This window comes from Caloenas nicobarica, chromosome 15 (assembly GCF_036013445.1).
Source record: "Caloenas nicobarica isolate bCalNic1 chromosome 15, bCalNic1.hap1, whole genome shotgun sequence".
Classification (NCBI taxonomy): domain Eukaryota; kingdom Metazoa; phylum Chordata; class Aves; order Columbiformes; family Columbidae; genus Caloenas; species Caloenas nicobarica.
In genome coordinates, this window is record NC_088259.1 from 7,427,381 (window position 1) to 7,453,665 (window position 26,285).

Genomic DNA, 26,285 nt, shown 5'->3' on the forward strand with positions numbered 1-26,285 from the left:
TTTTCTGATGGTGGCGGGGTCTCCTGCTTTTGAGGGCCTCGGTCTTGTCAGCCGGTGGGAGGGTGTGGGGAGAGGAGGGTCCCGCGGCTCTGCGCATCCTGAGCGGTCTCTGTTGCAGGTGGCGTCACCACCTTTGTGGCCCTCTATGACTATGAGTCCCGGACCGAAACGGACTTGTCCTTCAAGAAAGGAGAGCGCCTACAAATCGTCAACAACACGTGAGTGTCCCCATCCCTGCAGCCAAGCCCAGGCAGGTGAGCTGCCACCTTTGTCCCCCACTAAACCCAGCCCCAGCAGGACCAGCTCTACCCGGGGACGGGTGCTCATAGAGGGATGTGACAAAACTTGCAGGGACTTGTCTGAGGGCATCTGCACTGGAGGCAATCATTTGCCTGCTTCCACGTCCTCCTGGCCCTGCTGCTGGTCACTGTTGCCTTGCAGCCTGGTCACCAAGCCACCTCCTTGCTGGGCAGTCCATGCCCTCCAATGAGGGTCTGTGTCCCCGCTGGTCCCCTGTCCCCATCAGTGCTCAGCTCCCTCTCGTTTGGCTGGACACATCTCCTCAATTTCACGGGTGCTCTCCCCTGTGCTTGCACGGTGTCTCTGATCTCACCTTCTCTTGACTCTTTTTTCTCTCCTCTGTGCCATGCTGTCATTTAGGAGAAAAGTGGACGTCAGGTGTGTATCACAGATTGTTACTATTATTATCGTTAATGATCTTAAATGATAAAAGCCCGTCTGGTGCCCATATTAGGTTGGGTGGAGCAGGGCTGGGAGGATCTGGTTGCCCAATGGTTTAGTGGTTGGTTTGGTTTGTCCTACCTGAGCAATCAGGGCAGAGCAGGGAACCCCTTCCCATGCTGGGAACTGCTCCATCCCGAGCTGTGTCTGCACCCAGGAGCTCTGGACCTGTCCCGCTCTCCTCGTCTGCACCCACACCCCTCTGCAGTCCCTTTTCACTTGGCTCTCTGCTCCCTCCTGCCCTTTCTTTTGCATTTATTTTTGCATTTTTAAATTTTATTTTTATTTTTTGTGAGTGGCTCAGGGGACTCAAGCACTTCCTTAGGGGTCTGACTCCCACTTGTTTGCTCTCCACCCCGGCCATAGCAGCACACCCATCGCTTGCCAGGTGGAGCAAGGCAGCAGCACAAGCTGGAAGATGCTCCTAAACATGATCCTGTATCGAACCCGCGTGTGTTCTGCTCTGACATGCCTGGTCTGCAGCGTCCTTTGGCTGCACCGCTGGTGGCCTGACGGGCAGAGCCGCCGTCCCCAGCACTGCCCCATGGTCTCCGGGCTCTGCAGCTCCCGCTGGCCCCTCTGCTGCTGCCTTCCAGCCTGAGCACCCCAACAGCTTTGCAAAGTCAAAGCATGGGAAGATGGGAGGACATCCTGGGGGTGATATTTCTGCTGCAGTGGTCGAGCAGTGTTGCACAAGCATGTTTTCAATCTGATCCTTGTTCTCTTTGTTCCAACACTGTTTATTAATGGTGATTCATTTAATCCATGAAGTGCAGGATGTGCAGGGCTTCAATGCTCCAGGGAGAGCCTGAATTTGGGGAGTTTGGTGCTTCTTGCTTTCACAGCCTCAGCAGTGTGCTAGCCCCAGGCTTGGGTTCTGGTTTGGGCTGTTATGAAGGAAGCTCTGCCCGCTGCGGGGCCAGACTGGGCCCATATATTAAGGTTTTTTCATTATGCCTTACATCACTTCTGGGGTTTCCGTACTTTTATCCTCTTGTGCTGTTTGTCAAAGGCTGGGTCAGAGTGAAGGGTCAGGGCATGCCCAGAGATGCTCGAATGGTCCAGGAGCAGCTCGGGCTGCCGCGCTGTGGGGACAGCAGAAGGCAGGCGTGCCATGTCCCATGTCCCCTTCCCCTGGGCTCCCCCAGGGCACAGCACCCGGGGGCTGTGGGGAGGAGTCTTGGGCTCAGCCTGGGAAGGGCTGATGGGTCCTGGGCACAACAGCAGCTTTGCAGGGTGGCTGTGGGTTTCAGCTGCTCTGCCGGGGCTGAGGTCACACAGGGCAAGAGGAGAAGCCTCCGCATCCCTCAGCTCCCTGTTCCTGCATCCCAGCAATGCCCAGGCTGTCTGCAGTGACCCTCGGCCTCCCAGAGGGGCCCAATCCATCCACCCCAGTGCAGAAAGGCTCCCGTGGTACCATTTCCAGTGGGAGGAGGTCTCCTGCCAGCCGGCCAGCAGCCAGCAGGGATGTGGTAGGGTATTTTGGGTAAGATTGTGCAGGGAACTGTTGAAATGCTTTGTTTTGATGATGATGATTATTATTTTTTTTTCCCTGCTGAGACATTTTTTGAATAGTTTGTTTTTGCTGAATTCCCAGCTTGCAGCCTTGCAGCTTGAGCTGGAACAAAGCCACAAGTCAAAAGCTGGGCATTTCTCAAGCAGACGTTTACCCTGATCCCGTGGGAAAGGAGCCCAACCAGCCTCCTGTCCCCTTCGGAGCCACCCCGGTAAAGGTGACTGGGGCAGCAGCTCTGGCTGGGGAGCCTAAGCTACCTGCCATGAGATGTGCTGGGGCCAGGAGAAGTTAAAATATGGGCTGAGACTGCTGCAAGGCTGGGGATGGGCTCTGGGCAGCGTCAGAACCCAGGTCTTGGGGTGGGGGGAGATGCCCGAAGGGTCCCCGCTTTCCCTGGTATTGGTGCGGGGAGCCAGGGGCTGTGTCTGTCTTCTCCCAGCTGCTTCCAGGCATCACTGGGACAAGCAAAAGTCACAAGTTGATGGTGTGTCAGGAGTAAGGATGGAGGTTTACAGATCTGCAGGGGTCAGGGACGGGTCTGGATGTGGTCTGAGGGGTCTTGCAGTGGTGACTGAGGTTATTAAGGTTGTTCTGTAAAGTGTTTGTGGAGGTCATCCTGCCAAGTTCTTGCATCCTTGCGAAGCCGTTCCCACGGATCTGCACTTTTCCCGTAGCCTCATCTCCTTCGTGGTCAGGATAAATGAGGTGACTCTGTCTTTGATGGGTGAGAAGATGTGGGTGGTGGGAGGAAGCCCCACTGTCCGTAGGGAAGAGGAAGCTGCCTCCCGCCATCCTCTTGTTCTTCGCTATTTATTGTCCTTTCCTGCCGCGTCCTGTGCTGGAGCCTGCGGGGAGGAGAACAGAGCAGTAGAAGGCTCCTGGGGACATGCTTGGGGTCACCATACCCAGGGGAAGAGGGATGGCAGGTCAGCCCCGGGATTTTGGGGGCTTCAGCAAGGCAGAGCTGTGCTGGGGGCCGTGGGCCAGCACCGTGGGGGTGTGTGGCTCGTTTTGGGGGCTGGAGGGAAGCTCAGGGGCTGTGGCCAGGCAGGATGCCCGTCCCAGGGCTGCCAGGGATGTGCCTAGCCTGGATGGAGCTCACCACATCCAGGCGGGCATCGCTGCAGGGCAGGTCTCATCCCACCCTGCCCAAACTTCAGGACTTTCTGCAGCCTGTTTAACAAATGCCATCTCTTGGGTTTTCCTGGTACTTTTTTTTAATTGCTGCCATCATTCTGTCGCTTTTCCCTGTTTCTCCTCCCTCCCCTGTTGCTCCCCGCTGCCTTGGATCCCAGACACCCCTCAACCTCCAGCCAGATCCTGTTCACATTCATTTGGCTCCAGAGGTATTTTGCCTCGCTGGCTGCCCTGCCCAATTTAACTTTAAAGCATCCCATATGTAGATGGGTGGCTAATACCCTAGGCTGGCCCAAAGGGCAGGAGCCCTCCTGGCTGGGGTCTGGCTGGAAGCTGGGGGGCTGCACCCCTTCCTGGTGGGCTCACCCCCCGGCCGCAGCGCTGCGGGCAGGAGAGGGGCTGGCTGGGTGGTCCTGGCTTCACACTGAGTGTGTTTTGGTTCTCTTGCAGGGAAGGTGACTGGTGGCTGGCTCATTCCCTCACTACAGGACAGACGGGCTACATCCCCAGTAACTATGTCGCGCCCTCAGACTCCATCCAGGCTGAAGAGTAATTGCCATCTTTGAGACAGTTTAAAGACCAGCGATAGCAAATGCACCCTGAGTGCTCCCCACCTCCCCCTGCCCCTCTCCTGGGCAAAATCTGAAAGCATTCTGGGTTTTTCCCTTTTTGTTATTTTTTCCCCTTTGAATTTGCAAACCCCTTAAACATTTTCCAGCCTTTCTTTAAGGCCCGTGAAGCACAGAGGTGCAGCATGCGCGCGTGGTGGAGGGATGAACGGTGGCAGAGCCGGGGCCGTGGTGGACCTGATGCTTTTGGTCTGGTTTTCACTCTTCCGCATGGACGCACATCTGTGCGTGAGGATGCTGCTGGTGACCGTCACACAGGGAGAGCAGGCAGGGGCGAAGCTGCCCAGAAGTCCCAGAGCAGGAGGTGCCAGCCACATCCCCACAGCCTGTCCCCAGCCAGCAGCATGGCATCCCCCCCAACAAGAGCTCGAGGGGCTTCAGGGGTCCCCAGAGCCCCTTGTTTGGGGAGGTTTCAGAGTTCACTCACTTGGCGTTTCGTGGTCTGTGATGCAGGGTTGCTCCTCTGGCGATGCTCAGCCCACACTGTACAGGGGCACTGCGCACCCCGGGTGCCCAAGCCTGGGAGGTGTAGCCTGTGGTCTCCAAAATCTGCAGTGGGGGGGCCAGGGCTGGCCTGACAATGGAGGGGGGCGGTGAGTGCGGGGTGCTGAGTGGGCATCTTGCTCTTGTAGGTGGTATTTTGGGAAGATCACTCGCCGGGAGTCCGAGCGGCTGCTGCTCAACCCCGAAAACCCCCGAGGGACCTTCCTGGTCCGGGAGAGTGAGACCACGAAAGGTGAGTGGGGCTGGGGTGAGCCAGCCAGGAGGAGCCCCCCGGGGGCTGGGGGGACATCTGTGTGGGGGTCCCCTTGGTCACTCTGCGCAGTCCCGGTTCCCCCAGCTTGGGTGCACAGGGAGAGAGAAGAGCAGAGTCGTACCTTGTAGCCAGGAGCTGATGTTGGGGTCACTGAGCGATGTCCCTCAGCACGGACAGTCCCTTAGGGTCTCCCGTGCCAGTCCCAGGGAGCGGGTGCTGATGCACCCGTTAAATCACCGGTGACATTTCTGTGCTGAATGTGCTGTGACACCACTGAGCCCGCAGGGCTGGGGGGCACGGCCACATCTCTCCCACTGCTGCCTGCCCATCAGTTGCCCTTCAGAGAGGTGGTTCAGCTCATGGCAGGGTGGGAGCTTGTGTCCCCCCAGCTCTGGCAGAACCACTACGCAGGATGCTCTATTTCCTGATTTTGTTCTTTTGGATGATTTTAGTTTTTCCTGGTCCTTACATAGCGGCAAAATCCTGAACATGTGCTCCCTCGGCAACCAGGCAAAGGCAGTAATGAATTTTTAGGTACTTCTTTCAAGTCTAACAACTCTTTATACTTGTTTTGTGCCTCCCGAAAGTGCAAGTTGTGATCTTCGCGGTTTGGCTGCCTGAGGCTGCTGTTTCTTACTTGGAAACATGGTTTAGTTTGGCTCCAAATACACCTTTGGGAAAAGCTCCTTGAGGTTTCTTTCTGTTTTGATGCCTTAAACTTGTCATTATTTGTTTTATTCCGGTAGAAACATTTCACTCAAGCAGCAGCAGCTATCTTCCCTTTCGTTATTTGAGGCCCCGGTGTTGCTTTTGTGTGGGTAGAGCAGAGATGGGCACCCAAAGCGCTGCCCATGGTGGTGTCTGTGGAGGGGGGAGTTGGCCCCCCAGCCCCTTGGCTCCTCTCTGAGATGCCAAGACGCTGGGGTTGTGGGTCAGCAGCTCCCCCCACCCATCCAGTCCCCTCTGCTCCTTCAGAATCCCCTCTTTGCTGGATTTTTATTTGTCCCTGGGGGCTGAAGGGGATGACGCCCCTCACTAGCACTTTCCCAGTCCCACGGGGACGCTGACTTGGCTCTTGGCTGCCCAGTCCTTCCCCGCCATGCCCATCCCCACCCCATGGGGAGCACCCATCTGTGGTGCATCTCCCCCCATCTCCTCGGTCCTGCCCGCAGGTGCCTACTGCCTCTCCGTCTCCGACTTCGACAACGCCAAAGGGCTCAACGTGAAGCACTACAAGATCCGCAAGCTGGACAACGGTGGCTTCTACATCACCTCCCGCACCCAGTTCAACAGCCTGCAGCAGCTGGTGGCCTATTACTCCAGTGGGTGTCCCCTCGGGGGCTGGGTTACACCCTGGGTGACACTGCTGGGAAGCCAGCATGGGGCTGGGGGTCCCCAAACCAGTTGCGGGGGGACCCTGGTGAAAAGCTGCTTGGGTTTTAGGGAGGAGGGTGAGGGTTTGGCTATGGGTCCCTGAGGTGTTTTGCAGGGAAGATGTGGGGTGAAGCATCACATGCCTAAATGCCCAAGTGTCACCCTGGTGTTGTCCCCTCCTGTGCTAGAACACGCCGATGGCTTGTGCCACCGTCTCACCAATGTCTGTCCCACGTCCAAGCCCCAGACCCAAGGCCTGGCCAAGGACGCCTGGGAGATCCCCCGGGAATCGCTGCGGCTGGAGGTCAAGCTGGGGCAGGGCTGCTTCGGAGAGGTGTGGATGGGTAAGGATCGCTCCCGCTGTCCCCTCCATGTCACCACCTGCATCCTCTCCCCAGACACATGAGTGGGGGGAGCAGGCGGGGGGCACAGCCCCATAGATGTGTCCTGAGCAGAGTGTCCTGTGCCGCAGGGACCTGGAATGGCACCACGCGGGTGGCGATCAAGACACTGAAGCCCGGCACCATGTCCCCGGAGGCCTTCCTGCAGGAGGCCCAGGTCATGAAGAAGCTCCGGCATGAGAAGCTGGTTCAGCTCTATGCTGTGGTTTCAGAGGAGCCCATTTATATCGTTACCGAGTACATGAGCAAGGGTGAGTGCAGGAGGGATGCCAGGGGGGTGGTCAAGGGGCTCTGCTGCTCCGGATTGCCGTGACCGTGGTCTTCCTCGCAGGGAGCCTCCTGGACTTCCTGAAGGGCGAGATGGGCAAGTACCTGCGGCTGCCCCAGCTCGTGGATATGGCGGCTCAGGTGGGTTTGTGCGTCCCTGGGCCTCCCGCATCCCCCTCCCAGTGCACTGGCTGCCCCAGCACCTCCCTGGGCTGTTGTAGCTGTTGGGTTGCGGGTGCCACCATCCCACTGTGTGCTCAGCCTGGAGCTGGGTTGCAGTCAGGGACCATCATTTTACCTGTTCCCGTTGCTGCCGGCTCTCCCTGGCCAGCAAACCTGTGTCTACCTGGGTTTTCTTGAGCAACCGGCTGCTCCCGTACCCCATGTTGGGTTCCACCGCGGAGCCGTTCCTGTCAGCGGTGCTGGGCGCTCCCCGGGGACCCTCATGTCACCCCACCAGCCTCACTGCCGCGTGTCCTGGTCCCCACAGATCGCATCCGGCATGGCCTACGTGGAGAGGATGAACTACGTCCACCGGGACCTCCGGGCAGCCAACATCCTCGTGGGGGAGAACCTGGTGTGCAAAGTGGCTGACTTCGGCTTGGCACGCCTCATCGAGGACAACGAGTACACGGCTCGGCAAGGTGCGTCCCCGGGGCTGCTGGCACCCTGCCCAGGCAGGGGACAACCACAGCAATGGTCCCTCCGTGGTCGCTGGTCCCCAGGACTGTGTGTTGCATCTCGAGGCGGCACATGGCCCTGGCTGCGTGGCGATCCTGGGGACACTCACAGCCCCTGGGGACACTTGCAGCCCCTGTGTCCTCGGGCACCGTGGGGCCAGGAGCAGCCCCTCACCCTGTCTCTCCATCCAGGTGCCAAGTTCCCCATCAAGTGGACGGCCCCCGAAGCTGCTCTGTACGGCAGGTTTACCATCAAGTCGGACGTCTGGTCCTTTGGCATCCTCTTGACCGAGCTGACCACCAAGGGCAGAGTGCCATACCCAGGTGAGGGCTGGAGCCCACCGGCAAAAACCCATTGTGGTGCCCTGGCACCATCTACCTGTGCCCAGCGCTCGCCCCAGGCACTTCATGGCCCCCAGAGCCATCTTTGCAGAGGAGCAAACTGCTCCCAGTTTCTCCTGGGATGTGGGCATGGAGGGTGCGCTTGCGGCAGGGACCCCTGCCCAGGTTGGATCCTGTCCTGCTGGGGCAAGGTACACAGAGCCTGCCTGGGGTGCAGGGTCACGGCTCCTCTGTCCCTGAGCAAGGTGACAGGGACGAGTGCTGTTGGGCTGGGGGGATCCCTCCCTGGATCACCACGGTTGCCTGTGAGGCTCGTCCCAGTGGGATGCCCTCGGTGTCCTCTCCGGGCAGGGTGCAGTGCAGGATCTGGCCTTGCTCTCGCTCACCGCCACATCTCCTCTGTCCACATGCAGGGATGGTGAACCGGGAGGTGCTGGACCAGGTGGAGCGGGGGTACCGCATGCCCTGCCCCCCCGAGTGCCCCGAGTCCCTGCACGACCTCATGTGCCAGTGCTGGCGGAAAGACCCAGAGGAGCGACCCACCTTCGAATACCTGCAGGCTTTCCTGGAGGACTACTTCACCTCGACAGAGCCCCAGTACCAGCCCGGCGAGAACCTATAGACCAGGAGCTCGTCCTGGCACCAGGGACGTGTCCGTCCTCGCCGCGGGGCGCCGAGGGCTGGCCTCCCCACCCGGGGGCCGGTTTTTGCGGAGCGGCCCCAGAGCAGGATGGGGCATCGCCTCCGGACGCGGCCAGGGGAGGTGCTGAGTCCCCCTGCCGCTCATTAAGACTTCTGGCCCATGTTTAACGAAGTGGTGCCATCCCGCTGGCAAGAGGAGCCTGCGGGTACTGGCGGCTCAGGAGGGCGAGTGGAGCATCTCCTGCTGAGAGACTTGGCTTTTGGGAGAACTTTTCCACCCCCCTGGCAGCTCTGGGGTGAGCCCAGAGGAATTGGGGTACAGCACCCTCCACCGGGACATGTGGCCCTGGCCTCCTGCACCCCCTTTCTAAATCAGCACAATTTTCCCTGCCCCTTCACCCTCCCTGCCATTTCCCCCTTGGCTCCAGTTCTCCTGAGGATGCTGGCAGAGACCTTTTGCCCCAGGGAAGGTGCAAGCCCTGGCTGGTTTGGATGGGGAGATGTGCTGGGGCGGTGATGCCAGCGTGGGGTGGCAGCAGGACGCTGGCGGTCCCCGTTCCCCAGGCATCCCTCCAGCCATGCCATAGCAGGGCTCTGCAGCTGAGTCGTGCCAGCGGGCACCAGGGCATGAAATGTGGGTGTTCGTGGCTCCAATGACCATCACCATTCTGTGGGAGCACGTGGGTGTGCGTTCAAGTCTTCCAGCTGTGTCTGTGCCCCCAAGGGACCCATCTCGTCACTCCTGGGAGCAGCACGGGGGATGCCAGCAGAGCCCTTGCCCTGCCCTGCCCGTGGGCAGCCCCACCGCCCCGACTGCGCTTTCTGCCACCAAGCGCTCCTGGTCTTCCAGCTGGTCCCCTGGGAGGTGCCCCAGAGCCCCCCAGCAGGTGCACCACAACCCCCCAGCCACCTCGCCCGCTCCGCTGCCAGCTCTCCCAGCAGCAGAGTCCCCTGGGCTGGCCCTGTCGACAAATCCAGTGCCACCATGGGGTTTGGGTGCATGGCACAGGTGGGTTTTCAGGGTGTGGGACTGTTTTGGGGGAAATATCCATTTTTCACGGATGCTTTTGTCCACCAGGTACGTTTTTAGCTGCCTTCCCCTCACCTCTTGTGTCTCGGCCGCTGGGCTGTGATGCCCGCAGCATCCCCAGCCACGGGCTGTCACCGTGCAGGAGAGTCCCGGGATGCGCTGTCCCACCCGGGAGACATCTGCATCCTCATCTCCCCGCTCGCTCCCGAAGCCCTCAGCCACGTTTTGGCAGTGGGTGTCGGTGCCCATGGGGCTGAACCCCGGGACCCCTGCGCTCTCCCACCCAGCACCTGCTTTGTACATAGCCCCGAAGCAGCACCCCCCTCCTCCCAGACATTGACTTAGTTGCATGTGTTGGTTTTTTCCCTTCCTGGGGCTGTACACAGCTGGAAACCATTCACCACGGTGGCTCACGAGGTTTTTGCTCCCGCACCTCTGGGGTCCCAGGCACCCTCGTTCAGAAAGACCTGGAAGCTCTTTGGATGCTCTCCTGGACCAGGGGGTGCGATGGGGGCTGGAGGGTGGGGGCGCTGTGGGGCCAGGGTGCTGGTGCGCACCACCAGGAAGGACTTGGAGAAGGGGAGCCAGTGGCTTCGCCCACCTCTTGGTCCCCAGGCAGTGGGTTTTCTTTGCCTCCTCAGGGCTTGTGGGATGGGGTTTCCCTCCAGCACAGCCCCCTTGCAGGCAGCAGACCCAAACCACCTCTTGCCAGCCCCCACCGTGGTGCTAGTGTCCCATGAAAGGCGGGTGAGAGCCGAGTGTGGGCAGGGGGGCAGCCAAAACCACCTTTCCTCCCCAAAACCAACACCCCCCTGGCGCAGGGCCTGGGCATGCCGCTGCCTCCCGCAGCTCCCTGGCCACTTATTTATGAACCAAGTGCTCGCTTGGTTGGTTGGTGACACCTTTTTAATGAGTAAAACCTTCAAAATCAGCTTGAATGGGCTCTTTAGCAAAACAGAGAGATCTTGGGAGATCTTGTCTTTTCTGGCTTGGAGAACGGCGACTGGTTTGATGGATATTTTTTTTTTTTTTTTTTTTTTTTTTTTTACATCATTTGGGAACTCGGAGCTTTTTCTCCTCTCCTGCCTAGCAGATTTGCTCTACCTGCATTTCTGCGTTTGGGCAGGGACTCTCCAAACCCATCGGATGCTGTGTCCCCATCGGTGCTGCCAGAGAAGTCCTGTCCCAGTCTGAGTAGTGGCCTGGGCCATAGTTCTCCTGTTCTCCCCAGGAGAAACCTCTTAAAACTGTAATATGCGGAAGCCAGGTTTGATCTGAAAGCTGGGGAGAGGAGGCAGGAGCACACGTTCAGCTTTGCCCTTTGGTTGTCCGCAGCACATACAGGGTCTTGCACCAGCGCAGCAGGACGAGAATGGGCTTGCCCTGGCGGTTCCATTTTCTGGCTCTTTTTGGCAAGTGACAGAGCAGGAACACACCCTCGGCACAAGGAACACCCCCGGCTGGCTTAATTCCCTGTGGCTTTTGGCAAGCTCTAATGAAGGAGACGTGCTGGGAACATTTCAGGGCAGAGGACAGTGAAGTGATCCCAGAGGAACCTCCTTGCACAGGGCTGGGGCTGTGTGTCTGCGTGTCTGTGTGTCCATCCGTGTTTCTGTGCAGCGGTTTTTGTAGGATCCAGCATCTCCAGACTTGCAGCTGCAGCGGGGATCGAGAGCCTCTGCTCCATCACCATTGTTGTCTGCCAATTTATTTTTTTAAGCCAATAAGCTCCAGAGGGGAGCCCCCACCTAAGGGTGCTCTTTGGCTTCCCAGGGTCAATATTGCCCTACAAGTTATTCTCCTCTGCCATTATAATTTTTTTTAAACAGCGTTTTGTACGATCTCCAACCGACTATGCAGAGAACATGTGGATCTGTGTCTCTCTTCCCAGCTCCCCTCTTCCCCCACCTGCCTTTTTCAGTGTCTAAGTAAAATATTTAGCTTTTTTTTTTTTTTTTGGATAATAATAAAAGGTCGGGAAAAAAAAAACCTGAAAAGGTCCAGCTTTGTGGGTGGTGGGGGGTGGAGATGCTTTGAAACTATTGTTGATGTAAATACTTTGCAATTTGATAATTAAATACAAACAGACCTCACAGGGGAAAAAAAAAAAAAAAAAGTGTACTCATGTATGAGAGGACTCAGCACCCTGTTACAGGAGCTGGTGGTTCCTGTACAGTGTACGATGCCCATGGGTGGCTCCTGGTGCTTTAGAGGCTTTTTCTGGACGATGCTGCGTCTATCACTGCGTCCCAGCCTCTGCGTGTGGGGACACCTGGGTCCCTGTCACACACGAGGAGCACTGGCCCCCGCGGGGCTGTGGGTGACACGGTGACCCTGGGGTGCACATTGACCTGGCCAAAGCCAGGAGACCTGACTGCCAACCTCCACCAGCTGGGCTGGTGGGAATAGGATGGGGACAGCCCTCCCCTTTCAGCAGAATCTGCTTCATCAGCAACTGCAAGTAGCAGGCCTGCTTCATTAGGATAATTTGTGCTGATTGGGGTCCCTCACTTGGTGATTAAGTAATTGATATATAGTGCAGTGCTGGGGGGAATGGGCCATCTGAAAGCAAGGTGGCTGATGACGATGAATCTCCACCACCACCATCATGGTCTAGGGGGGGCTTTGGTGCCCTGAGCCCCCCGGGTCCGGCTGCTCCCTCCTTCTCGGGCTGTTGGGTGAGTCAGTTCTATCACCTTCAATGTTTTGTGCTTTATGTTTTGCTTTTCTGTAAAGTAATTAAGTGACTGAGGGCAGAGGTTTGCTGGGCCAGGTGTGAGGTGGGAATTGCTGCCGGGGTCCCCTCGGACCAGAGGGAGCCCCTGCCAGGCGTCCCCAGCCTGAGGCAGGCAGGAGCTCCTGGGGATTGCACCACATGTCTCCTTTAAGGACTTAATCTTGTTGTTTGCTTCGTGCTCGTGTTTCACCCTGTAAATCCAGGAGAGGATTTGGGTGTCAGGGTGGGGGTGGTGGCTGCCCCCACAGTGGGGCTCATGAGGAGGTTTGGGGTTCTGTGCTGGGCAGTCTGTGCTGGCAGTGGGGTTCTCAAATGGCAAGAAGGAGTTGTTGTTTGGCTTTGGGGAAAGCAAAGAGGATGATCACCCTTCACTTTCCCCAATGCACATCAAATCTTGGCCCTTGATCCAGTCTCCCGGAGGATAAATGCTTGTATGTGAGGGGCAGCCACAAAGTGAGGATGCCCCAGAGCAAATCCTGGGCTGTGCTGTGGGTCTGGGGTCTCTCCCATAGCCCAGACCCAGCTGAAGGGCTCTTGGGTGAACAGGAGGCTGCTGGCATGTGTTGAGTCAGAGGACAGAGCTTGTCTCTGTCCCCTGCAGACTCAGCCACCCAGGTCTCATGCCCCAGCAGCTGGTCTGGGTGGCACCTGAGCCATCCGTCCTCCCTTGCCCTGCTACCTGAGGATTTGCCTTTGCTCAGAGGAGCAGCAAAACCTTCTTGCCAGGGGTTAATCTCCAGGCTCTGAGGGAAGAGCTAAAGCCCTTACCTGATGTGTAGTTGACCTCCTACAGTTACTGAGGGCAGGAAACCACCCTGGGGCAAGGAGCAAGAGGCAGGCAAAACCAAAGGGCAGTGGCAGGGCTCTCTGTGGTGCTGAGTGATGTTCATGGATTCCCTGGCTCAGGGGTTTGGCTGGACCAGCATGAGGGGATGAGGTTGGAGGCCATGGCAGGCTGGTGCTCTGAGCAGCAGGGCTGCGCCCTGGACTTTGCTGCCTCTCTGAGCCCGCCGGTGGGTGCTCCCAGCCCACGTGGCTCCTCAGCGGGATCAACCTCCCTCTGCCGTCTGCTGCTGAGTTAATAAGCTGTGTTGTCTCAGGGTAAGCGGGGAGAGCGTCAGGGCAGGAGGCACTAATCACCCAGCAAGATCTGGGGATGGAGAGTGGGCTGGTGGTTGTGGTGGCCCCAGACCGCTGGTTCCCCACCTGCACCCCAAGCTGTGCTAGGGAGCTCGACAGCCAAACATCAGCCCCTGGAATGAGATGTGCTGACGTGGCTGTCCAGCGGATCCAGGGTTCAAAAAGCCACACCAGCCTGGTGGTCACAGGAAACCTTCTCCACAGGAAGCCTTGTAGTGTCCCAGCTGCTTGTCTTGGGGATTCTGCCTCTCCCTGGTGAGTGGTGAGGAGGGGAGCGAGAAGCCCCCAGACCCCAGGAATTGCCTGAGCTGTCTCTCTGTTTCTAGGGATCTGAGCCTGGGTTTGGTTTTTGTCTTATCTTTTCCTGACCCTGCTGTGTCACCGATCTGTTATGTGACCTAGAAAACGATCTCTCCTTCAAATGGAAAGACAAAAGAACAGCTTAAGGCTCCTGCTCCCTGTATCTAGGGAGCACCAGGCAGATGGACACTTTATATTAACAACACCGCAAGGTGATGAGACTCACTCTGCGCCAAAGTGCTTGCGGGCAGTGTCCAGGCTGGACAGGACCTGGCACAACGCAGCGGTTGTGTTTCAAACCCCACTGCTTTCAGAGTCACTACTGTAGTGCCTGCCCACCGGTGTGGTCCCCAGGCAGAGACCCCTTGGTGTCCTCAGGATACCGGGGACAGTCACCTCTCTGCTCTTCTGGCAGAGAGCCTCCTTGAGACCAGGGCAAAAGGCCTGAGAGCACAGGTGCTGTGTCTGTGCGGGCTCAGGCCACTCCATGGTGCACAGGCAGGGAAGATGTGACAATGCTTTTCCAAAGCCATCGGGTTTGACCTGTTCTGCAGTCGCAAGCTGGTTTTTCACGGTCCCTTTACAGAGGACAAGCAGGACATTAGCATGGGATGTGAGACCTGGTTGGGTTCCTCACTCTGCCTGAGGCTTTCTGTCTGACCATGATAAAGTTGCTTTAATTTTCTGTCTTTAAAATGAAGATGGTATCTCGGTGCCTTCAAGAGGGTAAGGCAGTGTGCTGGGGAGGGCTGCGTGCATATCAAAGAGTGCTCTTTATCTGTATTTGGGAGGGTTGCAAAAATTAGTTTTCTTGCCCATCAGTCTGCCGACATCTCTCCTGTCGCTACACCGGCAGCCTCCCTCTTTTGAAGTGCTTTTTGCTCCAAGTTGGGTCTCGCAGGAGGGGAAGCCTGCAGCGGTGGCTTGGCTCCAACCCCACGTACAAAGCCAGGGCTTGCCCTCATCCAAGGGACTGTCTGGTGTTGTGGCGAGGATTTATTTAAATGACTGTAAGGTGCAACTTTGCTAGTAAGCAATAAAAGCGTACTCTTAAAAGAACTAATGGAATGAGCTTAAGTAAATTTACACTTAAAAGTTGCTCAGAGTACAGACAAGTCTTGCCATAGGTTGCAGATGACATGCCCTCTCCTTTCTATTTGTTGTTTATGCTGTGGCTGGTATCACAGCTGCTGGGATTCCCCTCGGCCTGACAGGTGACAGAGCTGTCATATCTATTCCTGGTGATGTGGCACACGCTTTTTTTAAAATATGTAAACACTGATATGACCTGAACCCTTTCCAACTTGGACTTGGTCTTCAGGGCTAGGAGCACAGGTAGAGGAGGCTGGTTTCAGCTCCTGCACCCTTGAACTCTCTGCTCCTGGGTGCAGTCAGACCCAACAGTCCCATGTCTGGCTGTGTGTCCCCCTTCTACCTCTGGTCCTACAAGGGGTCGTGGCTAAAGCTGGTGAAGGGCTGACACAACCAACTGTCCCCCAGCCAGCTCGGGGCAGTGGGGTTGCAGCCCGGTCCCTGGACAGGTCGGGCAGACATGGGTGTTGTGGGATAGGCTTATGCTGCGTAGGTGCCTGGCAGATAACACTTTTACTGCCAACATTGGGGATTAGCGGCTTTCGGGACACTGCTCTGTGGTTTAATTTCATAAGCGGTAAGGAAAGGGAGGGGAATCTGTCACATAAGTGCAGAGATACAACCAGAAACCACCTCCTGTGCTGTAAGATGAGTCTGTTTAGGAATCGCCAGTGTGGTTCCTAGTGTGCTCATGGTCAGGTTAAACAGTTAACAAGAAGAGTCAGTACTGGGAGCTACAGAGCAAACAGGCTCTGCCTTTTGCTGGAGACTCTCCGGGGTTATTGTGCTGGGAACAGAACAATACAGAGACGCATGATTGCCGGGCTCAGGCACCCGCAATGAGCAGCCAATGCATCATACTGGGCAGGAGGCCATAGACCAAAGTTTATAAAGCTTTATTAAACATTTTGAACAGCTGTGCAATGAACAAACAATACTCTGGAAGTTTCACAACCTCATAGCTCCAACTTCCTGGGGACAGCAACAGCCACTTCTGCTGCTCTCCACTACCAGACTGAAGTAAAGACAAATGGCAAAGGGGAGGGAAACCTTTGAAGTTTAGAGACGGTGTTTTGTGTTAACCTCTAGCAAATGAACCCCTGCCCCAGGTTGGGCTCCCCAAGAGCTGTGGCTGCAGTGCAATGTGTGGAGCTCTGCACAGCTGTGGCTGTAGGACTGATCCCCCCACCCCCCAGGCTTCTTGACAGCCCCTGCCAGGGGAGCTGGAGACCCCAGGCACCCCGTGAGCCTCTCCCATTCTCCAGTCAGTAGCACCAGCACCTTTGGTCGCCCCCGGCCCCAAAAACACTATCACAGAAAACTGCTGAAGCATTTAGGGCTTCCAGCCATGCCTCCACCTCAGGGCCCTTTCCTGCCCTGCCCACACCCGGCCTTTTGGACTAGCATGAGATTTGTAGGGTGAGGTTCACAACCCCACATCTTGCAGCATACCAGTTCTTCATCCCAACAGTCAACACCTTGGTAAACCCTGGAAATCTAGGAGGGGAAGAGACAGTCTCCACTACGGGTGAGGCTTTATAAAAGCAGCAGCATAACTGAGGCTTTCAGGCTGTGATCTTGGAGCGTAAGTCGTTCAGAAAGCACTTCGGCAGTGCACGCATCTCTTTGGCAGGCTGAGCAGGAGGAGGTGACTCAACTGCCTCTGGCTCCAGCAGCTTTTGGCCAAGTGCATCTGTGAGCTGTTGAGCTTGCCCTTGATCAGCAAGGTGGGAAGGCTGGCTCCCCACGATGAGAAAGATGGAGAGAATCTTGTAGCTACTCGAGCAGAATCAGCGGGCCGAGAGCCCTGAGTTAGACCAGCGTGGCCTAATGCAGACAAGTGAGTGACACACAACTCCACCACCGTGTGACAGTTGGGCAGGGGCCAGCAGCTCAGTCCTCCACCAGTTCTGCTAGGAGGGCTGGTGTCTGTTCCCGGTGATACGGGAAGGAGGAGAAAAAAAAAAAATTCTGCTTCCAAAAAAGCAGGTGGCGCTGCCAGAGTTCACACAGTAAACAAGTCAAATTTCACAGGCAGTGGGAGGAATTTACCACACCAGTCCACACACAGTTACAGGAAACAGGCTGGTTTTACTCCAGTCACAAGCCTAACACTCCCTCCCTCCTCCCTAGCCCGCCCCCTTTTCAAAAGCAAAACGAGCCCTCAGCAGTCCAGAAGATTATCGTTTTCTAGGTGCCCACTATACTGGGATCATGAGCTGACTCTGGCAACTGGGATCCTGTGCAGTGATACAAGAAGCAGTTCCCCCAGCAGCTGTAGCAGATGAGGAACAGAGCTGCCAGGAAGACCAAGGCACAAATCGTGCAAGGCTTCCGTTCCAGGAGGAAACTCAGCAGGTAGAAGCCCATGAACATGGAGTGGCTGAACCACAGCGCTGGGTTGAGAGGCTTGGGTATGAGCAGGACGGGCAGCAGCCACTGCAGGCAGTACATGGTGGCCGCTGGCTGGGGCCTGGTGGCAACAGCGATCAGATGGGATCCAGAACAGGCTCCAGCAGCTCCTCAGGCGGGCTCTTCTGTAGAGAGGGGTGAAATGTCAGACTGTTAGAGAAACACAGCAAAAAAAATCAAGAGACCTTCTTCTCATACAGCTTAATTTACTCCCAAGCATTGCGTGCTGATGCTTGAACTCCTAATACTAAATTCTGGTGTGTCCCAGAGCTGGTGGAAAGTTTCCTGTGTTCTGAACCACCCAGCTAGGGACAGGATTATCTCTTGCTGGTGTAGAAGTGTATCCCTTGTGTGCTCTGTTTCTGTTAGTCTGGGTAAAAGCCTAAGTTGTGAGACCCTGTTCTTTAATATAGTGCAGGAACAGAAAGGTAGAGTGGGAAATGGAACAGAAAATGAACTGCTGCAGCCTTCCCTATGCACGGATTTATCCAAGACCATCCAAAGACTTGAGTGCTGGTATAAAGAAATGCAACGGGGTAAACTATGAGGTACTACAAAGAAGCATTAGGGCAAAAATTGTCTCGGAAGCATCAAGCGCACAAACTGCTTCCTCCCCAGGCACTAGACCCATTATAAAGCCTTCCAGTGGGACAGCATAAAATTCAAGCTATGCATATAGCTACCCAGGAATGCCCCGACAGTGTCCAGGCTGCAAAACAAAGGGGAGGGCAGTCCCTGCTTATGGGATTCATAATCCTTGCCAATGAGCTAAAGTCAGATAAGACAAAGTATGTGAATAGATCAAAGAGGGAACAGTCTCAAAATGGCAATTTTCCTAAGTGCTCTCAACACAGGATTTCCTCACTTAGATTATTATAAAACCCTGTGGAAACAGTGAGCTTTAAGGGCTTCTCTAACCAGAGAAGGCAGCACACTGCAAGCCCAGAAAACACACTTCTACCTTTAGTAACCACATCAACTACACTAAGCTTATGGGCTTTTTCTTTCTAAGCAGTACAAGCATCTTCATCCAAGAATTTCAGACGTTTTTTGAAAATAATAAATGCTTTATAGGGGTTTTTACAGAGCCAGAACTGTTGAAAGGGGGCAGAAGAATGGAGTTTAGCAGTCTGGGGTGGCAACAGCAGGTCATGCTAGAAGATATCAGTATTGTTGGGAGCCCGGTCAGAGCAGCTTCTTGCAGCAATCCTGTTGTCTGAAAATACTCAACTGAGTAGTGCTCTGTCAGAAGGGTGACGGGCTGAGCTGAGGCTGTCAGGATTACACTGGGGGTGGGAAGGTTAGTAGGATGAAGGAGTGAGAAGGTAAACAAACAGCACGTTCCGCTGACTCCTGTTGGCAGGAGAAAGGATTTCCTGGAGAAGGGAGAGGGAGGGATTGCAGAGAAAAGCCAAGAGAAAACCACACATGGTTCTCTTCCAAAAAAACTACTGAGGTCAGACTCGTCTCACAGCTCTGTGAGCTCGTGGGTACCAATCGGCTCTGTCAGAAGCAGGGAGCATGCTGCCGTGCCCTGTGCTGAGCAGCAGGATCTGCTTTAATGTTGGAGAGAATGCAAGCCAAGATCTCCACCAGAGCAAAGAGATTAAGAGTATTTGGGGAAAGTCTGTTGTGCTGGCGCTCCTGCAAGAGAGTGGTCTCCAGCAGAGAGGGCAGCTGGGGTTCAATTAGTAAAACTAAGCTGCAGTTCAGCAGCCAAAGAATAAGGAAGAAGTTATTTTACATCGCAATGTGGATAAAGTCAAGTGAAAGGAAAAAAACTCCCGATGCTAGTACTGTTTTGTGCAGCTCACTCAAATCTTTAAGAGCAAGTCTAGTCCCAAGCCTGCTTTGCCCATCTATAAACTGGAAATAAGGATTATTTATTCCATAACAAAGCATGCTGCCTGCTCGCCTTTGTGAATCACTTGGATGTTTCTGGAGTAAAAGTACTGCAGAAGTGGCAGATGACATGTTTTTTTTCCAAGCGGAAGAATAGAGATAAAAGATTTAACAACAAAGATTTGAACAGAAAGGTAATTAAACTCCACCACCCAACTCTTTAGTTCAGACTGCATTGAATATAACCACTTTGTACCAAACAAATGCAGCTGCCTTAATCCTCCTGAAATGCTCCTTCCTTGAAGTTACCCACAGTCTTTCTCTCGCAAGCTCTGAGCAGTACAAATCACTGCAAACACATCATGTCCTATTTGTGTGAGATCCAGCCCTGAAGTCACATCAGCTTGACTTCTGCAGCTGGACATGTGCTGCAGCCTTTGGGTCACCCATTCTTGAAGCTTTAGTTTAAAATGCCTACAGACAACTGCTTTGGGCCTTCTGTCGCTAAAGAAATGGATAAAAACCAACCTAAGATGATGGGTCCATCAGAAGAGCACAAGGCTGGAACCAAGCTCTAGAATCTTCCAGGACTAATGTTATATATCTCTTGGCTTAAATTAGGCCGTGTGTTGCTATTGAGCCTTTGGCCCCCAACTTTACAACTGACTACAGTTATAGAGTATAATTCTAATTAATGATGTTGCTACTTTTCACTCCACAATCTGGCCTCCTCACCACAGCAAACACTTACATGATAATGCTCTGAACAGCAAATTGATTCTAAGTGTGTAAGCATTACCTAAACACTTCCTACAAACACAAATTCATCTTGGAACAAGTTACCCATTTTTAAATATAGGTATTTCCTGCAAGAGCCAGTTGCTTAAAGCAATCAATGCAACTGCTCTGCAGGATAAAGAACCATTTAATAGTGCTTATTTTAACTATGAAGTTTCAATGACAATGCCCTTCAACCAGCAGACCTCTTGGACTTTGAGCAAGTGCAGATGGTCAGTCAGTCAGTCTTGTATCTGTAGTCAGTTTGCTCATGTTTTCATGTGTCCCTTCACTAGCCACCAATTAAAGGCTGAAAACCTTTTGTCTGCTGTATCCCACAACTGATCCTAGATAAAGTACCTAAGACTTGGGACTTCTGCAGCTCTGTCTTCGTCAAGGGACTTTCCACTAGTGATATATGTACTTGGCCTTAGCTTTTCACTGGAGATTCCTTTATACAGCTGGCAATGAGTCCAAGTGCTCTTTCCATGCTATCAAGCAAAGAGAAACAGCATCTCCTGCTATCAGCTCTACTGAGCAGGGAGCAGGGACTCCCCTTAGTGCCCAGGACAGGCAGTACTTCTCAAAGCCACAACAATATTCAGTTTTGCCTAGATCTCAACCAAGGTGAAACCTGCAAATGAGACATTCCCACCTTGTTTTCTCTGTCCCCTCCTCGAGATCCAAGCTAAAGATTACCGCATCCCAGGGCAAACAACAACCTGTCGCCCAACAGTACTTCTGCCAGCTCCCAGTTTCACAACCGCATCCTGCTTTTCCTCAACCAGTTGCTCTTGTTCTCCCCTGCCTGACTCATCTCCTTCCCCGGCCAGCCTGCTGTCCTGCCACCCTGCAGACTGCTCTCGTGCTCCTGCTCCAGTCATCTGACTTGGCAGCCACTTGTGTTTACCAGATGTTCCTTTTTACCACACCACCGCTGCCTCCTCTCGCTCCTCTACAGCTCGTAGAGCTGCTTGAACTCGCTTCAGACCCCTCGGCAGCAGCGAGCAGGCGATGCTCCCGCTCCTCTCCCCGCGGTCAGCACTCCACAGTTCCGTCTGATCTCCCTGTGCTGCCAGAACCACCTCCCTGCCAGTTCCTGCAGGCAGGGGAGCAGCCTGGAGAGGTTCCCTGTGCACCTTGTTAGTAAGCAAACGCCAGTACTCAACATGCTCCTTAATTGGCTTCCATTGTGTTCACAGCCCTTCCTTCTGTCATCTTCCCTCCTGAGACTATTCAAAACCAGCAGGTCCCACTGGTGTGTGTTTGCTGGGAGGATTTTCAAATTCCAGCGCGAGGGTAGTGTCACACCTTTACAGCCAGAAACAGAACTTTAATTATGACAAGTCAAAAGTGAGTAGCACAGCACAAGTCTGTAGTGCTTTGCAATGGATCAGTTACACTTTAGAATAAATCTGAGTTAGCAAGCTGTTACTTGATGTTCTACAAGCCAGTTCAGCAATTAAGAGGCTGAGAGGTGTTCCTACACTGTAGGCTTTATACATGGTTCTATCGGTATGCTGACACCAAGTCTGCGCCTTTCTCAAGAATGTCTTAATTCCTTAACAGCTCGTTTACCTGACAGGGGAGAATAATCAGCCAGCTTTCACTAATCACTTAAAAGGTAAGCTTGTTCAGACCTTACTAAGGCAGCTATTAAGCCAGTACTGTCCGCAAGGAACTTCCCCAGCAGGTGCTACAGAAACAGTCACTTAAAGGTCTGCAGTAAAAGATGAAGTAACGCTTTTATTGGCAGGTGGTGGTGCCAATCTCCTCCTTTCCCGGAAGTCAAAGTTTCTGCTTGGGAATGATAAGCTGTGCTACCTAGATAAAAATCTCTCAAGTTGCACAGTGCACATAAACTTAAGAGACCTCAGGGACTTGCACTGAGTTTCTTACCTATAAGGTTCACCTGTAGTATAGTTTGCGTAAAATCGTGTAAATCAAAAACCCTGTCACAGCCACAGAACTTGAACTGATGTGTGTGGGTAGTGCTTCATGCTGCCAGCGTGGGTTCAAAACCACCTCTCAAACACCACGTAGCAGCCAAAACAGCTGCTAAAAATTATGATATCCAAAGCATTGGGGGAAAAAAAAAATAAGTGAAAGAGCTATGAAGTCATGAGTTTGAGTTCAGCTAAGAAAAGCAACAGCAGACCAGCTTTTTGATGCCAACCCTTTCTCTTAAAAAACCCAGGAACCATAACTGTTCAACCTTTAAGGCCTATTTGCAATATCAGGGTTTTAACCTTCTTCAGGGTTTTTTTGGCCTTGCCGCTACTTTTTCAAAGCTTTATGTGCTGGTATGACTCAGCTGGAAGAAGCAAGTTTTCAATTTTTGGCAAAGGCCTTGCCCCAGTCTTTGATAAATTCGTGCCTTGAACACTAGATGTAGGCTCAGCAATGGTGCGATATAATTGCGAACAGTTTCCAAAGGAGCCACAAATCCTTGACTAACCAAGCCTCGGGGTTACAAAGCGTTCTGATTTCTCAAGCTAGAGACAAACCAAAGCAATTAATTTCATGAAGAGCAGAGGCTCTCTGTTGAGCCACTTGTTTCATCACTTCCGTAGCTGCTAACTGAGCTTTGTTACTGACTGGGGGATTAATTAGCCTGTGTCCAGAGGTAGTGCAGTGCACGCACAGCACCAGGGTGAGTAAACCCCCAGCTGTGAGCAGGACAGCAGCAGAATGATCCGCGTTTCTCTGCACAGTAAATCATAGGAGCAGAACCTTATGTCAGCTCAGTGGTGGGAAGAGATGTCAACATAAACAGTTGTCATCTGATGTACTGCTACTTTTGTTTGTATGTATTTATTAATTCTCAGTGGTCTTCATTCCTGCCCTCTGCCTCTGTTTAACTGCCAAAGATGATGAATTCCAAGCCCACTGCAAGTTCCCTGAAAAACATAATTACCTTTAATTTTGGATCATTTCTCAACCTTTTGTGCCTTCAACAGGCTTCAGCACTCTGAATGCAGCCTGATGCAGGCCTGTTTTCTGCATGCCAGGTAAAGAGTAGCGAAGATGCAATATTGGCGGGGGGCTCTGAGGAGTTACGACACACAGGTTGGAAAGCCAGAGGTTACTCCACTGTGACACTATTTTCAAGATCAGTCGTGATGTGTCAGTACAGGGGTAATGAAGTGTAGGAGTTTGGTGTGCTGCAGACTGCATTTGAGAGCTTTGTTTTTCATCTTCTCTTGCACTTGTGCGTTCAGGATGTAACGGGCAATGTTTGTACAGCAGAACAGCTGCAAGCGAGGTGAGGAGCTGGCTCAGCGTGCCCGGGGCGGGGCGGAGAGCACCGGGAGCGCCGAGTTCTCCGCCGGACTAAAGGATGTCAGGGTTGTGTTGCTGTGTGCAGTAACAGGCCAGGGTTTGCCTTGGGATGGTGCATAGTGACCTGTGAGATGTGCCTGACCCTGAGGCTGGAGCTACAGAGGGGAGGAAAAGGAGTTTTTTAGGGGGAAGCAGATGCTGCTGTTGTTTCCCTCTCAGGTTGGTGATAATCTATGTTCCGGTGCTGCCGGTGGGCTGGACCCGGCTCCCTGTGACCACCGCAGCGGGAACCCCCCCGAGCGCTTCCTCCGGCCCCCAAACCTCGCGAACCGTCACCCCCAGCCCCGGCGGAGCCGCCCGTGCCCGCCCGCAGCGCCCAGGCCGCGCCTCGATGGGCCCGCTCGCCCCGCAGGCAGGCTGGGCCCCGGCCCGCTCCGCTCCCGGCCCGCGGCCCGTACTCACGGCGCGGTGCCGCCGCCTCACGCCGCCATCCCGGGGCCGCCTCCGCCGCGGGCCCGTCCGCGCCCCGACGAGCGAAGGATCGGCCGCGGGGCCGCCCCCGCCTGCGCGCCCCGACAGGGCGCCGCCGCCCGGCAGGACCCCGCCGCGCCTGCCCGCCGCCCGCCTGTCCCGGGCACGGCCCGGCCCGGCCCCGCCGCGCAGCAGCTCCGCCGCGGGGCCGCGCTCCGGTGGCGGCGGCGGGGCTGGGAGGGGTGGGGGGAGCGGGGGAAAACGCCTGTCTGTCAGGCGGCGACACGGGCAGCCCCGCGCGGCGGGCACTGCGCCTGCGCGACGGGGAGGTGGCGCGCCTGCGCCCGGTGGTGTTTTGAGCGTTAGAAAAAAAATGATGATTATTTTTATTATTTTAAGTACCGTTTGCACGCTCCTCTGCACCGCGTGGCATGCTGCTCGCAGGCCGGTTTGGCGCGGCGTTGCACGGGAGGTGCTCGCACGCCGTTGCAGGCGGTTTGCACACTGTGACACGCCGTTTATACAGAAGTTTGCAGCTGTTTGAGTGCTGCTCCGCACTGTGCGGCGTGCTGTTTGCCTGCCTTCTTGCATGTCGCACGGCACTGCGTTGTTTGCGTGCAGCTTGCATGATTTTCTGGAGGGCCGTCTGCTTCTTGCGTGCTTTACATGTGCTTGCATGCTCTTTGCAGGCTTTTCATTGCATGCAGTTGGCACGTATCCTTGCACACCGTTCGTGCTGTTCATGCACGGTGTTTGCACTGTGTGACACGTTGAGTCTATGCTTTCTTGCGTTCCATTGGATACTATTTCTGGGCTTGCTTTCTTGCATGCTGCTCCCTTGTCACCCATGGCAGTGCACTTGTGTTGCTGACCAAGCCCTGCAGAGCCCCCAGTTTTTGGTGCTGCAGTGGGGTGCGCACCTGCAGCCCTGTGCACCACCCATTGTGCAGTCCCTGGTGCTGCCTCTCACGCTTAGAGCAGAGATGCTACCACGGCCTCTCCCCTTAAACACTTCTGTTTTCATGTCGCTTGCTGGCAGCCCTCCGGCCGAGTGTCACTGGGCTGGCAGCAAAGCCCAGGCTGCTGCGAGCACTCCAGCTCCAGCCCCTCTCTCTGCAGACACCCGTCAGCAGGTGAGCAGGCACCGCTCAGCCGTGCCCAGCTCTGGTGAGGTTCCCAAGGAGGCCACGTAGGGAAGGGAGAGAAATAGTCTAGGGAAAAAAAACCCCTAAAACACCAAGATTTTGGGGTTTCCCAGCTGTTTAAAAACCATCCAGTCATGGCTGAAGGCTCACCCACATTTCCTGCAGGGTTTTCCACTTGGCTGGCCCATGCATTTGATGTTTGTGATAAGAGTGACTCCCTTGATGGCCAGGCAAGTGTGAATCCAGCCCGGGATGGTTTCCCTCCTGTTCAGCTGTTATTCCTGGCCAACCTCTTTACGGGCTGTTTAAATTCCTGGTTTATGGCACCGCACAGGAATGGCCTTTGGCTGGTGGCAGCTCTGGCTGGTCCCAGGGTGCCCTTGTCGTGCTCAGCACAGGGACCCTTTTCCCTGCACAAGTGACGGTTGGGTTTGCAGCGGTGCTGCATTACTTGCACTGTTTTGGGCTGGTTTGGCTTGTGGTGCCAGCTGCACCCATGGGTGCTGGCCTGGGGGTCTCTGCTGGATCCCACTGAACGCCTGCAGCACGGAGGCTTTGCTGGGGTACATGGCCGCTCTGAGCTGCTCTGGCACATGCCAATGGCTGCAGGATTTATCCTGGATGCAACCTGAAACAACTTGAGGTCTTCAAATCCTATTGCAAACTGGAATGTGGATCATTACACCTGAGACTCCTGGCTGCCTCCCCCTGTCCCTGCACAGCTGCGGGAGCTGCACACTCGCTCGGGTTTTGTTTGGTTGCAGTTCTGGCTTTCTGTAAATTCCGTCTTGCACTTGAAGCCTGGCTGGCGGAGCTGCAGCAGCAGTCCTGCGGCTGTGAGCAGCCTGAGCGCCCAGCCCTGTGGCGTCCTTCTCCACAAGCAGGGACAGAGGGATCATCCCAAACTCACGTATTAATATTTCAGCAGCTGTGCAGGCTGCGTGGAGCCATCCAGTGGAGTGGATGGGGAAGGGAAAGGTAATCCCAGGCCAGCGGGAACAGACCGCTCTATGTGGGGCAGGAGGCAAAGTGGTTTTTATGGCCCTTCTGCTCAAGTAAAAACTTCTAGAAGACCTCTGGCTGTGCTTTGCTTTGATTCTGGGGAATATTTCTTCTAATGATTTCCTCGTGATTTGTTTAGCTGCTTGTAGGCTTGTCTGTTCCTATCACAAAAGCTACAGCCAAGATGCACAGGTCATACCCCTGAAAAGAGCAAGCCCCCCCCATCCTCTCACTGCTCCCCATGAACAGCAACGAGGTGGTACCTTGTATTTAATGAAAATAACTAAGGATTGCAGTGGTGCTGGTGTTCCTGCACTCTGGACTCAGGGAGGGCTGAGGCTGTTGCCCACCAGCAGAGCCCAGCTGGGAGCAGCTCTGCACTTGGGGTCTGCTCAGCCCAGAGGCTCCCGAAGCTTTGGGGACAGCATGGGTGCAGGGGAGCTGTGGAGCAGAGGTGCAGAAATGACACTGAGGAGGATCTTGTGCTGCAGCAGAGGGGTGAGCAGGTGGAGGGGTTTCAAAATGCTGCAAATAGAAGCTGTGAGGAAGAGAAACATTCTCCTGAGAAA

General features: G+C 54.8%; 2 protein-coding genes across 3 annotated transcripts in view; one reads left to right on the top strand and one right to left on the bottom strand.

Annotated features, from left to right (window-relative positions):
* SRC (SRC proto-oncogene, non-receptor tyrosine kinase) overlaps positions 1 to 9,963 on the top strand; it is a 28,009-nt gene extending 18,046 nt beyond the window's left edge. For both annotated transcript variants that reach the window (XM_065645429.1, XM_065645430.1), the window contains exons 4-13: positions 119 to 218; positions 3,845 to 3,943; positions 4,656 to 4,759; positions 5,953 to 6,102; positions 6,343 to 6,498; positions 6,627 to 6,806; positions 6,887 to 6,963; positions 7,313 to 7,466; positions 7,695 to 7,826; positions 8,258 to 9,963. In XM_065645429.1, coding sequence (XP_065501501.1) covers positions 119 to 218; positions 3,845 to 3,943; positions 4,656 to 4,759; positions 5,953 to 6,102; positions 6,343 to 6,498; positions 6,627 to 6,806; positions 6,887 to 6,963; positions 7,313 to 7,466; positions 7,695 to 7,826; positions 8,258 to 8,466 — 1,361 coding nt within the window. In that variant the 3' untranslated portion in view covers positions 8,467 to 9,963. The remainder of the gene's footprint in view (positions 1 to 118; positions 219 to 3,844; positions 3,944 to 4,655; positions 4,760 to 5,952; positions 6,103 to 6,342; positions 6,499 to 6,626; positions 6,807 to 6,886; positions 6,964 to 7,312; positions 7,467 to 7,694; positions 7,827 to 8,257) is intronic.
* A 5,699-nt stretch (positions 9,964 to 15,662) lies between these two features.
* On the bottom strand, positions 15,663 to 23,707 carry BLCAP (BLCAP apoptosis inducing factor). The gene is made up of 2 exons (XM_065645634.1): positions 23,561 to 23,707; positions 15,663 to 17,322 (listed from the first exon to the last, which is right to left on the bottom strand). Exon 2 carries the CDS (start codon positions 17,237 to 17,239, stop codon positions 16,976 to 16,978), a length of 264 nt encoding a protein of 87 aa, XP_065501706.1. The 5' UTR covers positions 17,240 to 17,322; positions 23,561 to 23,707; the 3' UTR covers positions 15,663 to 16,975.
* Between the last annotated feature and the right edge of the window lie 2,578 nt (positions 23,708 to 26,285).